Below are 14232 nucleotides of genomic sequence, written 5' to 3'. Positions count from 1 at the left end.
ATCCATAGCGAAGGAGTGGATCCGAAAACAAAACATTCCAAAGTTGAGGATGCACTGGTCTGAGCTGCTAATCTGACACTGTATTACATACAATAACTTAGTCTGGACAGCCCTCGTGGTTATCCGAACAAGCGGGGCGGATGGATTGGAGATGAAATACTTAGTGCAGCACCGATCACGTTTTCCGCTCTCCCCGTCCGGTACTCTCAACTACTTAGGATAAGTATCTGAGACAGGTCGACTACCATTTCGTGCAGCCTTAGTATATAATTATACGGTACTGCGTACAATATTATCTCCCTCATATGGCTAGCCCTAGTAAGGCTGTATAATGCATTAATGCACGCCGCATCCCGTACAGTATATCTGGGTCGCATTTCAAGCGCACATACTCAACCATGTACCACAATGATGCACCTACTTACCGCTAGAAGGCCACCAGTCAGACGATGCAGTACAATCCAAGAACGTGCCTTTTGGGTGTTGTGGCAGTTAATAGACTGATTCAGTCCCGGTCTGGCGAGCCAGTAACGCTGGGGGGTGTTGAACCTAATGGAACCAAGGGGCTAAACTGTATAATAATTAGGGTAAGTTCTGCCCCCGAATAATAACATCCGATCATTATCTGCATATCTCGAGCTAACCTTTCCACATATATGACAATTAATCAATCTATTTGGTCAGCTTGTTATCGGCTAAATTCTTTCTTTCATCTTGTCAAAACTTTGTTACTCCATAGTTGCGATTCCCCTAATGTTACTTAGTACTCGCTCCACTCTTCTCCTTTTGTCCTTGGCCTGTCCAATTTGGGGTGTTTTCCTCTCCCTCTATCTTGACCCAAGATTTGCATTGCTTAGGTTGCCGGGCCGGAGTGGACCGCTGCGGGCCCCGTGGGGTCCTAGCTCCTTGGACCTCATGCTATCATGCTTAGAGCGTACCGTGGTAAGGTAAGTAAGTGCGAGAGGAACCGAAGCCCCGAACCATGCCGCTGCTGCTTACTATGATAGGACGAACACTCCTTTCAGCCTATGGTCAGCCCATGTAACAAGAAAATAAATTGGAAATCACTCTATGACTCTTCATTGGTCGGCGGCCATCTCCTGACGTTTTTCTTGTGACAAAGTACTGTGCAGATCGTCCTTGCGCTCCTTACCACTGGTTGAATATTCGGATTAGTGAGGTCCTGGTACTTGGCCCTAATGAGCAAGTCTGCGAATCTTGCTTTCTCTCTCACTCTCACACTCTCTTCTTGCTTTCGTGAAGGGGAGCATTCCTAAAGCAGCATGGTGTCTTCCCCCCAAAGTTGACACCCCCAAAACCGCTTCTTCGAATTGTTCAATGATCAGCCAAATGAGGCTTCATCATCGCAGATTCGGAACGAAAAGTTCTGCCTCTGTTTCAACGCCAATCCATAGTCCAGCTTTTGGTGATAAAATCGCTGGTCATTTTGCACCCCACTGTTTGTCTATTCCTCCCCACTTCTTTTCTTCTTTTGAGTAACTCAAACTAAATGTTTACTATGATTTGAGTTCTCACATGTGGCTGGCACTATAGAAATGATCGAAGAGACGTGGGGTCAGCTCAGTACCAAACAATGAAGATGTTCATTTCTCACTACGGAGCTTGTGATGGAAAAGAGAGAGAGAAATAAAGCCGTTGGGCCTTTTTCAGATGATTCTCGGTAGCCAGTCTAGTCGGAAATCTTCGCTTTATCTATAAAGTATGTCATGCGGGCATTTAGGTTCAGCGGTTTATCGATCCGTTCCCCGTCCGTGAGTATGATCTTGGCTTGCTGAGAGGAAACTCTTACTTCCAAGTTCCGTATATGATTTTCGTCGTGAGGACGATCGCCTCTGCTAGTAAACGGCGGTTTGCCCACTGAGGTTTCTCCTGCGAGGTGCTACAGGATCGCCCGGCTCGAAGAATTCTGTCTAACGGGACGGAGAGAATCAATGACAGGAACCCCGAAGGAGCGAACAAAAAGCAAAAAAGAGAGGGAAAAAAATGATCACTGCGTCCTTTCATATTTTTTCTTTTTCTTTCTTTCATTCTCATTTCCTAGAATGGATATTGCTTTTTTTAACCTCTATTATTTTGTCCTTTTAGTTTTGTTTTGTTTTGTGTTTTTTTTTTTTCTTCCTTCTGGCATTTTTGCTTCACCTTCTAGATCGGATACGCAATTCCTCCCACTAAATCTTATACATAGTAGTAAGCAGTGTTCCAGATACCAGATTTCTCCATGTATCTAAACTTTTGGTGTAACATCATGAAAATTTCCGCAGTGCAAAATCCATTTATCAGAACATCAAGTCAAGCTCACATAGAGCATGACTTTCACTATCCCTAACCGCGTTAGCCATCTAGCAGGAAACATTGTCAGGTTCCGTACGGTACCCTGACGGGGTGTCGTACGAGGGATTACCCACTAGCGGTATTTTGGTTTGAACGACACCCCTGTTCTTCTCATCTAGACGGCAACCAATCAGGGGCGCATTTCCCCACCATTTCCAATGGGTATTAATATTTTCATTTTTTACTTTCTGAGCGCTGCCCAATCGCCACGCGGAGTCAGGTTCTTTTCTCGTGTGGTACGCTATCTGAGCCTGTCCCGTCGCTCTTCGTGTCTAGGAAATGATTATTACCCTTGCCATTATTACTTTATTATAATACTAAAATAAAATAAAAAAGAAATTAATATTGTTATTATAATAATCATTTTATGACGGAAATTTCTGATTTTTGTTTTCACTTGACAGGCACAATAGGCAGTGCCAAAGATGGTCCTGTCGAATGCAAGACCACCGAATCAGGTACGACTGGCTGGGACTAGAAAGGCAGTGACAACCAACCAGAATGCCCAGATTGAAGTACATTCATTCCTCCATCCGAAGCAATCCATACATCGTCAGTACGGAGTCTACATCTATCTTCACTGTCTCCTCCTCCTCCATGATCCTTATTTACTACTCGCTACTTCTTCCCTGATCGTCCCTGGGCCTGTGTCCCCGGTCTGTCCCCTGTTTAACTCCGTTTTATGCCTTTTTGCCTTACCCGCACGCAGCGCACCCGCCATTGCCCCTCCGTTCATTCCTCTCTTCCCTGTACAAAAGAGAAAATATAGCCTGCATGCTTCTTCTGGTTGTGCGCACACAGACAGCTGTGGGTGACTCGGGTGAGCTATCAGGCATCCAGGCGCTGAACGGAGTCTTCCCTCACGGGAACCGCATTGTTGCTTCTTCAATTCGGCACATATCTTCTATTACTACAACTACCTGCTTGTGTAATTGCATACTCTTTGTGCTGAACATGCATTTTCGTCTATACTCTTCTTGGCTTTAGAGAGAGTTCAACTTTCTTAGATAGCTCGCCTCGCTTTTTTTTCTGCTCATTGACCGAATCTTTCCAGCACCTTTATATCTGTTGGCGGCCTGGTTGGAATCGACAATCCACCTCCTTTATAGTTTTCTACTGCCTTTGCCCCCCTCTCTGCATTGTCCTCTCATGATATTCCTCGCCTCTGCCACTATGGATACAGAGGACACTCCTGGGCCAGATAACGATTATGCGCAGTCGCCTTGGTTGGATATGGGCGGGTTTAGCCCTTCCCAACAATCACCACCTCTTGATTACCATGGATTTGGATACGGCATGCTGCCTTTGGAGACAGCGTACGGGGTGACTGTACCGCCCCCATACGCATCACTTCCATTGACCTTGCCATCGAATACGTGGCCCAGTATGATGGCGACTCACCCTGCGCAGCATCCGTTTCCAGAGGGAAGTGTACCTCCTATTCCTATACCACCTGCTGTATCGCCAGTCATACATAATCCACCACCTCCGCCCCCACCGCCTCCGCCACCGCGCAAGTCATCAACTAGCAATTCGACGCCGCGAAGGACACTTACTGATGATGACCGCCGACGAATGTGCCAGTATCATGAAGAGAACAAGACTGCCAAGCAAACAGATATTGGAGGTAAAGTTTCCAGCCCAGTTTTCTGTTCTAGATCACACCGACTGACAAACCATCGACAGCGATATTTGGAGTGGAACGAAGGTAATTTCTCACATCTTCTTCCCTGTCATTGCATATGGAGTAATCTTCTAACGTGTTTTTACGCCCTTCCAAGTACTGTGTCAAAAGTGCTCCGCCAGAAAGATAAGTATCTTAATCCCGATGATGGGACTCGCTCCCCCATCAAACGAGCCAAGGGAAGAGTCCCTGATATAGAAAAGGCTTTGTCAAATTGGGTGCGAAACTACCAACGTCACGGCTATTCTCTCAGTGATGAGATAATTAGGGAAAAGGCTCTGTTCTTTGCCAACACCTGTGGTAGTCCCGATGGCAAAGATAAAGTGCTAAGCAATAGCTGGCTGGAAAAGTTCAAGCACAAAAATAACTTGATGGGCTTAAAATCCCGAAAGAGCTCTTTCAGCGCCAAGAGCGATTCGGATAGCCCTACGCGTCTAAGCATCAACTCCGCGTTAGCATCTGCCATTCAATCGCCCAGCGTCCTTTCGCCAATCTCTCCCACGGGATTTGCAACACCATCACCTCTGTCACCTACCCAAAGCCAAGAGCATTTCAGGCCTGATAGTTTATCTGACCTTCTGGGAGACTATCAAAGTACGCACACTAAAAGCACTATCTCCATTGATACATCTTCCATTTCTGCGGGTGTGACCAGTCCTACATCTACAATAGTGACGGACAGCCCTTTTACCCCCGCTAGTCAATCGCGCAACTCGTCGACGGACTGCAATCCTAATAGGCCACGAAGCCAAACGTTTCCATTCATCGGCGTTGACCCCATTGTGATGTCGCCTGATGAACATCCTGAACATCTATCACCGACTGGCCTTCAACCCGTTCTACAAGAGTCGCCCCTTGCGGACGATCACAACCCAAAAGCTATTCCTAGCCTTGATACATCTTCTAGCACAATCAAGCGCAACCGCAGCAATCCAGAAATAAAGGCGAAATCCATTTATCCGCCGTTGTTTCCAAAATCAGCTACGGTTTCGCCTGTAAGCTCTCCTGGTTCTCCCACCCAGGATGAAGCTCGGAGGGCGCTAGAGTTAGTGATGAACTACTTTGAGCATCAACCTGCGGGTCTGGGGGCACAGGAGTACGTGACTATCGGAAAGCTGATGGAGAGGTTAGAACTCGCAAAATCCCAACAGACCACACTGCCTGGAGGGCTCACTCGTATTGACGAGCACGAAGATGGACCCCATCTACATAAAAAACGAAGCATTCGCAGCCTTGGTTAATATCCTCCAGAGCCACATCTCTTGAGGTCAGCCCTTACCATCATGCGAACTGCAATTGGTTGTATAACCTTTGTTCTGGCAGTCGACCAACTACAGACGATTCTGATTTGCTTCCCTTTGCTTTACCCTATACTTTTCGCTTTCTTTCCATTTGATGAAGCATGTTTCCTTCAATTCTTGATTTTCTGGGTGGCCTTCTGAATTCGACATATTGCATTCGTATGCTATGCTCCATGATTCCCTGTTTCATTAAGCCAACACAATAGTTTCTGAGGTTCGTGAGGAAAAACGAAATCAGGTGATACACATGTGAAGAGGGCAACCCCGAATGTATTCAATCACTGATACCGATCATGGTGGACGGTATGACATGGCTCACAGTCCATCTGTGGAGTCCGTTTTTGTGGTGTATGAGCTTAATGAGTTTCGAAATTTCTTTTCCTTCTTTTCCGCCTTCTGATTCTTTGCATTCTATTTCCCCTTCTTGATCTTTTTTTCCTATTGTGATGCTCTTCGGACGAGACAAACATTATTTACATTGGATCGCTCACGCGAAACTACATGGGACCATTATCACCACATTCATCGGCATTTAGGGTTTTCGGGCGGAACGGAATGATGACATGCAAAACTGGGGTCATCATTTTCCTGGTGTTGATTTATTTCATTTATTTTTATCTTTGTTTATTTTTATTTTTATTTTTTGGTTATTTCATCTGACTTCCAAGGTCCTGTGATTGTTAATATCTCACACCGCATTTCTGCGTCATTTTTTTCTTCATTTAATTCCTTGTATATTTCTTCCAATTGACGCACTGTGCCTTGTCCCTGGCGACAAAAATTGGGGCTTGCATGGGTTAACGGGTTAATTTACACCTCATTGGGCTCTCTGCCTTGGGTGCCTCACTTAACCTGCCTTAATCTCGAACCCCGCTGTGAGCCAATGTCACCTGTTAATTGTTCTGCAGGCCCTTTTTTTTTTTTCTATTTTCTTTTTAATTTCAAATATTCTTTTACCTCTTCCTGGCTCACCTCCTTAATTCTTACTGCATACCGTTGATTCCATTGTAATAATTTCTTACGTATTACCTTGCGGTTATTCCGTCCGTTGACCCCTGACCATTGAATCGCACACATTTGTGGTGTACCCGGTTCTGTGCACGATATTCTCAATGCGACGGGACATGGACAGGGGTTTGCAGGTCACATTTTGGACCCGAGGGGAACGAAAATGCATGAACCGAACAAGATCCATGGGTACCGACTAGAGGCCTGAACCCCCTAGCCAGGTTTGATAAGGTTATCAACGTATCAAAAATATTATGTTCTGTTGCGCAACAAGACTACTCATTTAGCTGAGGCAGCGCCTGTCTCCCATACTATTGATCTATGGTTTCTTATACTTCTGCCCAAGGGGACAGGGTATCATTAAATTATGGTCATTATCAGTGAGAAGGCCCTTATACTATAGTACTGTCTGCCTTGTTATTATGTCTGTCGTTATAAGTGTCTCAGTCGCTGTCTAAAGACACGCCCCTATCTTCCATCAATTCCGTGATGCTGCGCTCTGCCAGCTCAGGGAGGAGCTTCGCCAGAACCGTTTCAATGATCGAGTAAATTAAATGTTTGTTGCAATATTCATCGGCGAATAGATCCAGAATATCATTCTCTATCGTCGCGAGGAGAAGAGATCCTTCTAGATCATCGTCCGACAATAGATCAGGTGATAAGGCACAAACTGTTTCCGACGGTTGATGCTGTTCATTGGGAGCCCTGAGATCTTCTTGGCACTCAGGGGGCGGCTGTCCAATAATCATTCTCGCTGGAGCGCCCAAGAAGCGCCGCGCAACAGGACGAGGGACCAATGACAGTATGCTCACTGCGCACCTTCGCTTGATGGCAGCGATTTCGGCCGCGGAAGGGCGCTGGTCCGGCGATAAGGGAGGCGCAGTCGCGGAGATACTCGTCGTTGAGACTCTACTGCTGGCGTTACTTGCGCCAGCGGCCTCGCTAGCCGAGCTCGTTTCCGTAGGGGACGCTGGCGGTTGTACGGGCAAATGCGGAGCCTGAGCGCTATCTTGATTCGCCGTGGCCGCCAGAATTGGGCGGGAATTCGAAGGGAAGAGTGCCGCCCTGGACGCGCGAAGCAAATTGGGCAATAAGGTGGGGGTCAAGACATGATTCTGAATGGTCTCGTGAAGGAACCTAGTGGAGTCAACCAAAAGAAAAAATTTTTCGACCGGGGTTAGCCAGACACTCCAAATAGGAGACAGGAAATCAGCAACAGTCAGATTGCGCAACACAGGCAGACGGAGGAAGGTCCGGCATGGTAGGCGGTCGAACCCCAGACTGTGGAGAAGCGGTTCAGAACATCGAGGTCCTTTTCCTAGAAAGGAAGTTGTGTAACACAAAATGAGGGTAATTCATTGAGAAAAAGTCAAACAAAGACAGGAGGGCTGGCCGGGTGGAGAACTAATGCGATCGGCTTGGCCAATGTGAGGAGCTTGGGCCATCTATTGGTGCGATTAACAAGGGCCCAATGCTGAAGATGACGACAAGTGGAAAAGCGGCGAGACTCCCACTCGTCATCTCGCGCGCATCCCCAAGAGAAGGCATTCTTTCCGAGCCATACCATAGGTTTCATGAAACCGTCTGGACGCCGGTGACCGCGGCCTGGATTCAAATTCAGAATTCCCTCCCGCGAGGTATTTCGCTGATTGGCTCAATAATAGGGAGGGAAGCGAACCTCACCCTATCCATAAAATTCCTTAAAAGTCGCATGGCTGTTTTCTCAACCAATCTTAGGATGATCGCCATGATTAATTTTATGTATCATTTCTTAGCATTGATTTATGAGCGACGAACTGAATGCGCCCACTTTTCAGGTTAAGGATAGGTTGCTTTCTCATGTCATTGGTTTGGGAAGTACAAAACCAATGGCATTGTCAAGCATGTTAAAAGACATGGAAATGTCTGCCCATGACGTCTTTCTCTTTCTCTGTTTCTTTTTTTGTTTCTCTTTCTGTGTCATTGTTCGGTCGATTATGTTTCCAGAATGCCGGAGTTGCACGGAGAATGGAGTCGAGCGGGACGGAAAGGGACGGGCCAGCCCATTCTGAGTTGATTGACAGGGGGACAGACACGTTCAGGTTCTCTTCGGAATGGCCGAAGCTCCAGCCAATGTCGGGCAGGGAGTGACCAGTCGACCCCAAAGTTTCCGACCGTAGTGAGTACAGACGAAAAAAGGGGCGAAGAGTATGACGACTATCATCATTATATTATTATAATAATAGCATCACACACTATGATAATCATAGGCCCATTCGTCGAGGAGTAACTCGGCGGTAACGTCAATACGAACACGGTAAGTTACCAGTAGGCGCCGGTCACATATGGTAATGACAATACGGCTGTACATGGGCCATTCGGCGAATCAGGCTCGATAACCGGGGCAGCGAAGGATGGCCTGTGCATCCACACCCAGATCAAGTGATCGTTGCAGCATGCGAGCAATGAGCATCTGTTGCATCGCCGTCCCGCTGGCTTCTCGGCCGTCTTCCAATGACTCGTCTGAGATGCCCTGACAGGAAAGGGTACTTTTCCAGTACCAGCGTCGATCATAGTTCGGATATCGAACCGTACCGCTTCTCCACAGCTGAAGTTCCCACACCCAAAGTTTCTCCGTCTCATCTGATTAACCAACCAGTGATAAACAGCGCGGGGGACTACCGCGGGGTAAAATAGAAAGAAAAAGAAAAGGAATGATTCTCAAAGTAAACGTGCGACTCACCTATCAAGAACACTATCAGTGTCACCTAACTGGCCCGGGCCTGCCAAGATCAAGTATTGGAAGAGTGCCAGCAGCCCTCCCAACCACGGCATCCGCCGGGGAATATCTAGTAACTGCGAAAGCATGCCGTATAGTCGATAGTCGAGGACAGGACGCTTCAAAGGAGGGTTGCATGAAGCCGGTGCCTCGGTTGCGTGGCCGGTGGCAGATGGAGAAGGCGAGGATGAGGTCACTGGGGTGAATGCAACGCGAAAAATGCCCGTCACGATGAAACGTAAGGTCACGTAGGCTAGATAGCCAAGCTGAAGGATATTCCACACCCAATCCGGGACTCGTAATTGTACATTAGACGACGAATGACATTTCTGGAAGTCTTCCTTGGGGGATAGCAAACCAAACTTCTGTAACTGACTCTGCTCATGTGGTACTGCAATTGTTGCATCAATCTCATGACTCGGCCGGCTTCCCACTACGTCAAGGATTTTTGTGACACTCTCCCACAAAAACCACCCTTCACACATCCTCCCACTAACTTGATTTCCAATAATCAGGTCTGCCAAGATATCACAAAGTATTGTCCGCAAGCAGGCATTTTCTAGGTCCTCCGTTGGCAGGAGCACAGCCAACACTCCGCTCGCCAATAGTTGTCGATATCTAGCTTCATGGTCGGCTTGCTGGGTGACGGTGTGGGTATCCGTCGGGTTTGGGATTGGGAAAAGGCTCGGATGAGGATTTAGACTATGATAAATTTCGCGAATAGAAGGCGTAAGTCCGGATAACTGAGACTGTTCCCTAGCTAGTCTGTACGCTGATTCCAAGACTAGTCAGTAACGATACGGCTCGGCCGCCCGAAGAGGGCAGAAAGAGTGTTGGGCCTCAGTCTCACAGATAATATGCCCTTCAACTAAAGCTGGTATCTCGTCCAAAATTAGTTGTGAAACATCAGCATCTCGCAGTCTCTGTTCCACGGTGCGCGTACAATGCGCTATCACCTGGACCACTTCGTTGACGAGGATCTGATCCGAAGTAAATTTCGAATACCAGGAAAGGACAAATTCTTTGACAATAATGGCAACCAAGGCATATAGCTGACGGTCTACTTCGTTCGAGCTTGTGAGCGGGGGCAACAGCTCCTCTGGGGACTGTAGTGTTGATGCACTTCCATAATTACCCGTCTGGGGACATAAGACGCGTCGGATTAAGGCGTCGGTAGCCTTGTCGCCCGTCGCATCAACCTGGCTATCACGGCTAGAGGTCTTCTGTAGCCGAGGACGATGTGAAGCTTGCGAAGATGGCTGCAAATTTGCCGAAGCTGTTGACTTTGAGCTGGAGATTGTCGCCCCAGCTTTGAGATGCGAAAGCGGATGGAGCCCCGGACGAGAAGGCTCGCCGCTCATTTCATTCCAGAGTGAGTGTCTATAAATAGATTCCAGAAAGAGAAAAGAAAATTGACGTGTTGACAGGATAGCGAAAGTGGGATGTCACATCGAAGCAAGTTGGCGATGTAGGCAAGGGGGTATACAATGTCAATAAGTTCGCGGGAAGTTTCCGGGGAAGCTGCGATGACGCTGTTGCTCCAGGCGGAGATTCCTGTTTGGGCCCCATTCCAGGGCTTAGGGCTTCAGATTGAGATAAGGCCTTATCAGTTGGTTCCCCGCCATTGTTATCCATGGGTCAGCCAACTGAACAAGAAACCAAGAACGACCTCCTGAATAACCCATTCAATATCCATTGTACTATCCATAGAACACCACAATGCACTCGTCACTAGATGCCCATGTTCCCCTGTGGCTAGATTGTGACCCCGGTTGGTAGTTTCCTCAGCATATAAGCTATCTTCACTCTAGTTAGTAATGCTAACTGTTCTCAGGCCACGATGTGAGTATAATACACTTTCTGAATAGGACGGAGCATTAAGTTATATACAGGATGCTTTTGCTATTCTCCTTGCGGTCCATCATCCCTCCTTGGATTTATTGGGCATCACCACAGTTCACGGCAATGCTTCTTTGGAGAACACGACCAACAATGCTACAAGGATATTGGAAGCCATTGGGCGACCAGATATTCCGGTATACCCGGGTCATAGCAAGCCTTTCTGTAGGCCTGCAATCCATGCTCCGAATATCCACGGTATGCCTCGTTCTTTCTTATTTAAACTGTCAAAACCCCCAAGTTTCAGAAACGGCAATGATCTCATGCCCTTCTATCAGGCGATTCTGGTATCGACGGCACTGAACTTCTCCCGAAGGCTACAAGGCCCCCAGTTACAGATAAGAACCCGATTCTGGCAATGCGCGATGCCCTTCTAGCACAACCAAAAGGGACTCCTTGGGTTGTAGCAACTGGAACCTTGACCAATGTAGCATTGCTCTTCGCGACATTCCCTGAAGTGGCAGAGCACATTCAAGGTCTGAGCATCATGGGTGGAGGAGTTGGTGGGGGCTTTACAGATGCACCAATGAGTCGACTCGATGGCGAAGAGTCGAGAATTGGGAATGTTACACCTTTGGCAGAATTCAACATTTACGTACGTACAGCTGTTCTTGCAGTCTTCCTTTCAATACCGCCATTGAGCTCTCCTGCTAATCCCACTACAGTGTGATCCTGAGGCATCCCAGTCTATCTTCAGTAACCCGGTTCTTGCATGTAAGACAACTTTGATCACACTTGACTTGACGCACCAAGTCCTCGCTTCGCGCACTGTGCAGAGCCGCGTCTTGCATGGAGGCGACGACACCTCCGTGCCTCCAACAGTCCTCCGGCAGATGCTATTCGACCTTCTTGTGTTCTTTGCATCGACTTACGAGAATGTTTTTGGCTTGACCAGCGGGCCTCCCCTGCATGATCCTCTTGCAGTAGCGGTGATCCTATCTACTCTCAACCCGGTGTATGCGAAACGGCATCCGGGCCAAGTCTTGAAGTTCGATGATCGGAATGGAGAACGGTTTAATGTTAATGTCGTCACCGATGGTCTCCATGGAACTGACGTCGAGCTAGTCGGCGAGCTGGGTCGATCAAAGGTTTTTCCTGGCACTTGTGGAGTTGCTATTCCTCGGGGAGTAGATCTGGATGCGTTTTGGGATATGATTTTCGACTGCCTCAGACGGGCGGATGAGTGCAATGTGGCACGGAAGCTGGCGTGATCTATAGACGATAGAATTGGATTACTTGGGCCTAGACTATTTATTGATTTGATATAGACTAGCTACGTGAGCTTGCTTAGTTACTTAGAAACCTAAACACTTATACTTATTTGCACATTCAATGACTTAATAAATAATTGCCCTGGCGTACAATCATTCCCAGCCCGTCTATACCCGTACCGCTATGCAAGAAAAAGTGCCATATAACCATTCCAGAGTGAGAATACATTACCATTCCCGGATGCCTCCGTCTGGACCAAAGAATTCCTTCGGCTGCCAGGGCTCGGAGTTCTGCGCCACACGCCGGACAGTCTCCTCATCGACCTCAATACCGAGCCCCGGCGCAGTGAGAGCATCAACATAGCCATCCTTGACATCGAAAACACTAGCATCCTTGACATAGCTCGTGATATCGTAGTCACCGGCTTCAGTATTATAATGAATCCCCAAGCTCATCTCCTGAATGACGAAGTTAGGAGTAGCAAGATCAACCTGCATACAAGCAGCCAATGCAATGGGACCAAGAGGACAATGGGGCGCGATAGCAACATCATAAGTTTCAGCCATGGAAGCAATGCGTCGTATCTCAGAGATACCCCCGCAGTGGCTAATATCAGGCTGGAGGACATCGACACTACCATCCTCCAGAAAACGCTTGACGTCCCAGCGGTTGTAAAGACGCTCACCCAACGCAATAGGACACGACACCAGATCAGATAACTGCTTAATGCTCTCTGGGTGCTCAGAGAGCAGGGGCTCCTCCAGAAAAAGGGGCTTGTGTGGTTCGAGCGCCTTAGCCAGCTGTTTCGCCATGGGCTTGTGTAGACGCCCATGGAAGTCCAGCGCGGCGTCGAGGCCCAGCGCCTTGACTGCCTTCAGACGCTCAACGCTCGACTCCAGTACGCGCGGCGAATCCAGCCAGTTCACGTCCTCTGTGGCGTTCATCTTGATCGCTTTGAATCCCTGTGCCAGGCGGGCTTTGCCAGCTGCTTCGACCTCACCGGGCCGGTCTCCGCCGATCCAGGCGTAGACGGAGAGCTTGTTGCGAACCTTTCCTCCGATGAGTTGATGGATGGGGACATCGAGTCTGCGGCCCTTGAGATCCCAGAGGGCGATGTCTATACCAGAAATTGCGGACATGAAGACGGGGCCGCCGCGGTAGAAGCCGAGACGCCAGGCCATCTGCCAGATATGCTCAATATCACTGATTTGTCAATCTTTGCCATTGATATTTGTACCACTTGAGGACTTACTCGGCTTCGTAACCTATGAAGCGTTTGCACAGCGCATTGAGTGTTCCTTCGACAGCCTCTGTGTGACCTTCCAGGGTACTTTCGCCCCAGCCGTAGTTCCCATCCTCATCTACAACTTTGACGAAGAGCCATCTGGGGAGGACACGGAAATATTCAATGGTCTTGATCTTGGCCATGGTGACTAGATTCTTGATGGCGGGGGAAATTGGGGAAGATAACGTGGGGAACTCAAATGTTCGGCCAAGACCACAAGAATGATCAATGGGTTTAGAATTTAGAGGTTGTATAACTCTGTGAGAAAAGAAACTGGAAAAAGAGAGAAACTGCAATCAAGAAAGGGGGAAAAGGGGGGGGGTTTGTTGAAAAGAAAAGAACATGATTCATGGAATATCCATTCAATGTTATCCCACGTGGGGGGACTATAACGTCTCGGAGATTCTCCGCATCGTCTAACCGAATGATGGAACATTTTGTGGGCTATAAAGATGCTAAGGGACTGTTGGCTGGTGCTTAATAGGGAGTCTCAAAGGTCAATAGCCTACATGGCTCCGATTGCAAATTGGTACATGAGTGTGTGGTTTGGTTTATGTAAAGGGCAGTTTTTCGTTCTTGAGGGTTCGGTTCCGATTAGTTTTGTATGTAAGGTTATAGATTGCATGCGTAGGCCCTCGGAAGGGCATGAGAAGGCCTTCCTATTTAAGATTGGAGAAACCGTATGTGAAAAAACCCGCAGAAGAGTCGATTGCTAGTACTTGGTTGTACAGGG

The 14232-nt window shown here is 47.9% G+C and overlaps 4 protein-coding genes across 4 annotated transcripts; 2 read left to right on the top strand and 2 right to left on the bottom strand.

Annotated features, from left to right (window-relative positions):
- Positions 1 to 6788: 6788 nt before the first annotated feature.
- Positions 6789 to 10464, bottom strand: BDW43DRAFT_308599 (PXA domain-containing protein; the record flags this gene model as incomplete). Its single annotated transcript, XM_032046532.1, has 3 exons — positions 6789 to 7482; positions 9068 to 9875; positions 9954 to 10464. 3 exons carry the CDS (start codon positions 10462 to 10464, stop codon positions 6789 to 6791), a joined length of 2013 nt encoding a protein of 670 aa, XP_031903178.1.
- A 358-nt stretch (positions 10465 to 10822) lies between these two features.
- Positions 10823 to 12327, top strand: BDW43DRAFT_324012 (uridine-cytidine N-ribohydrolase; the record flags this gene model as incomplete). The annotated part of the gene is made up of 4 exons (XM_032049862.1): positions 10823 to 10878; positions 10986 to 11200; positions 11281 to 11597; positions 11668 to 12327. 4 exons carry the CDS (start codon positions 10823 to 10825, stop codon positions 12211 to 12213), a joined length of 1134 nt encoding a protein of 377 aa, XP_031903177.1. The 3' UTR covers positions 12214 to 12327.
- BDW43DRAFT_253225 (enolase C-terminal domain-like protein) lies at positions 12328 to 13792 on the bottom strand. Its single transcript, XM_032039840.1, has 2 exons — positions 13467 to 13792; positions 12328 to 13417 (listed from the first exon to the last, which is right to left on the bottom strand). The coding sequence occupies exons 1-2, from the start codon at positions 13640 to 13642 to the stop codon at positions 12442 to 12444; spliced, it is 1152 nt and encodes a 383-aa protein (XP_031903176.1). The 5' UTR covers positions 13643 to 13792; the 3' UTR covers positions 12328 to 12441.
- Positions 13793 to 13812: 20 nt separating this feature from the next.
- BDW43DRAFT_268198 (uncharacterized protein) lies at positions 13813 to 14133 on the top strand. The gene is made up of 2 exons (XM_032041098.1): positions 13813 to 13954; positions 14009 to 14133. Exons 1-2 carry the CDS (start codon positions 13849 to 13851, stop codon positions 14056 to 14058), a joined length of 156 nt encoding a protein of 51 aa, XP_031903175.1. The 5' UTR covers positions 13813 to 13848; the 3' UTR covers positions 14059 to 14133.
- The last annotated feature ends 99 nt before the right edge of the window (positions 14134 to 14232 follow it).

This window comes from Aspergillus alliaceus (assembly GCF_009176365.1).
Source record: "Aspergillus alliaceus strain CBS 536.65 unplaced genomic scaffold BDW43scaffold_9, whole genome shotgun sequence".
NCBI classification, from domain to species: Eukaryota; Fungi; Ascomycota; class Eurotiomycetes; order Eurotiales; family Aspergillaceae; genus Aspergillus; species Aspergillus alliaceus.
Note: the sequence above shows the minus strand (reverse complement) of the source record. Positions and strands in the feature narration are given on the sequence as shown.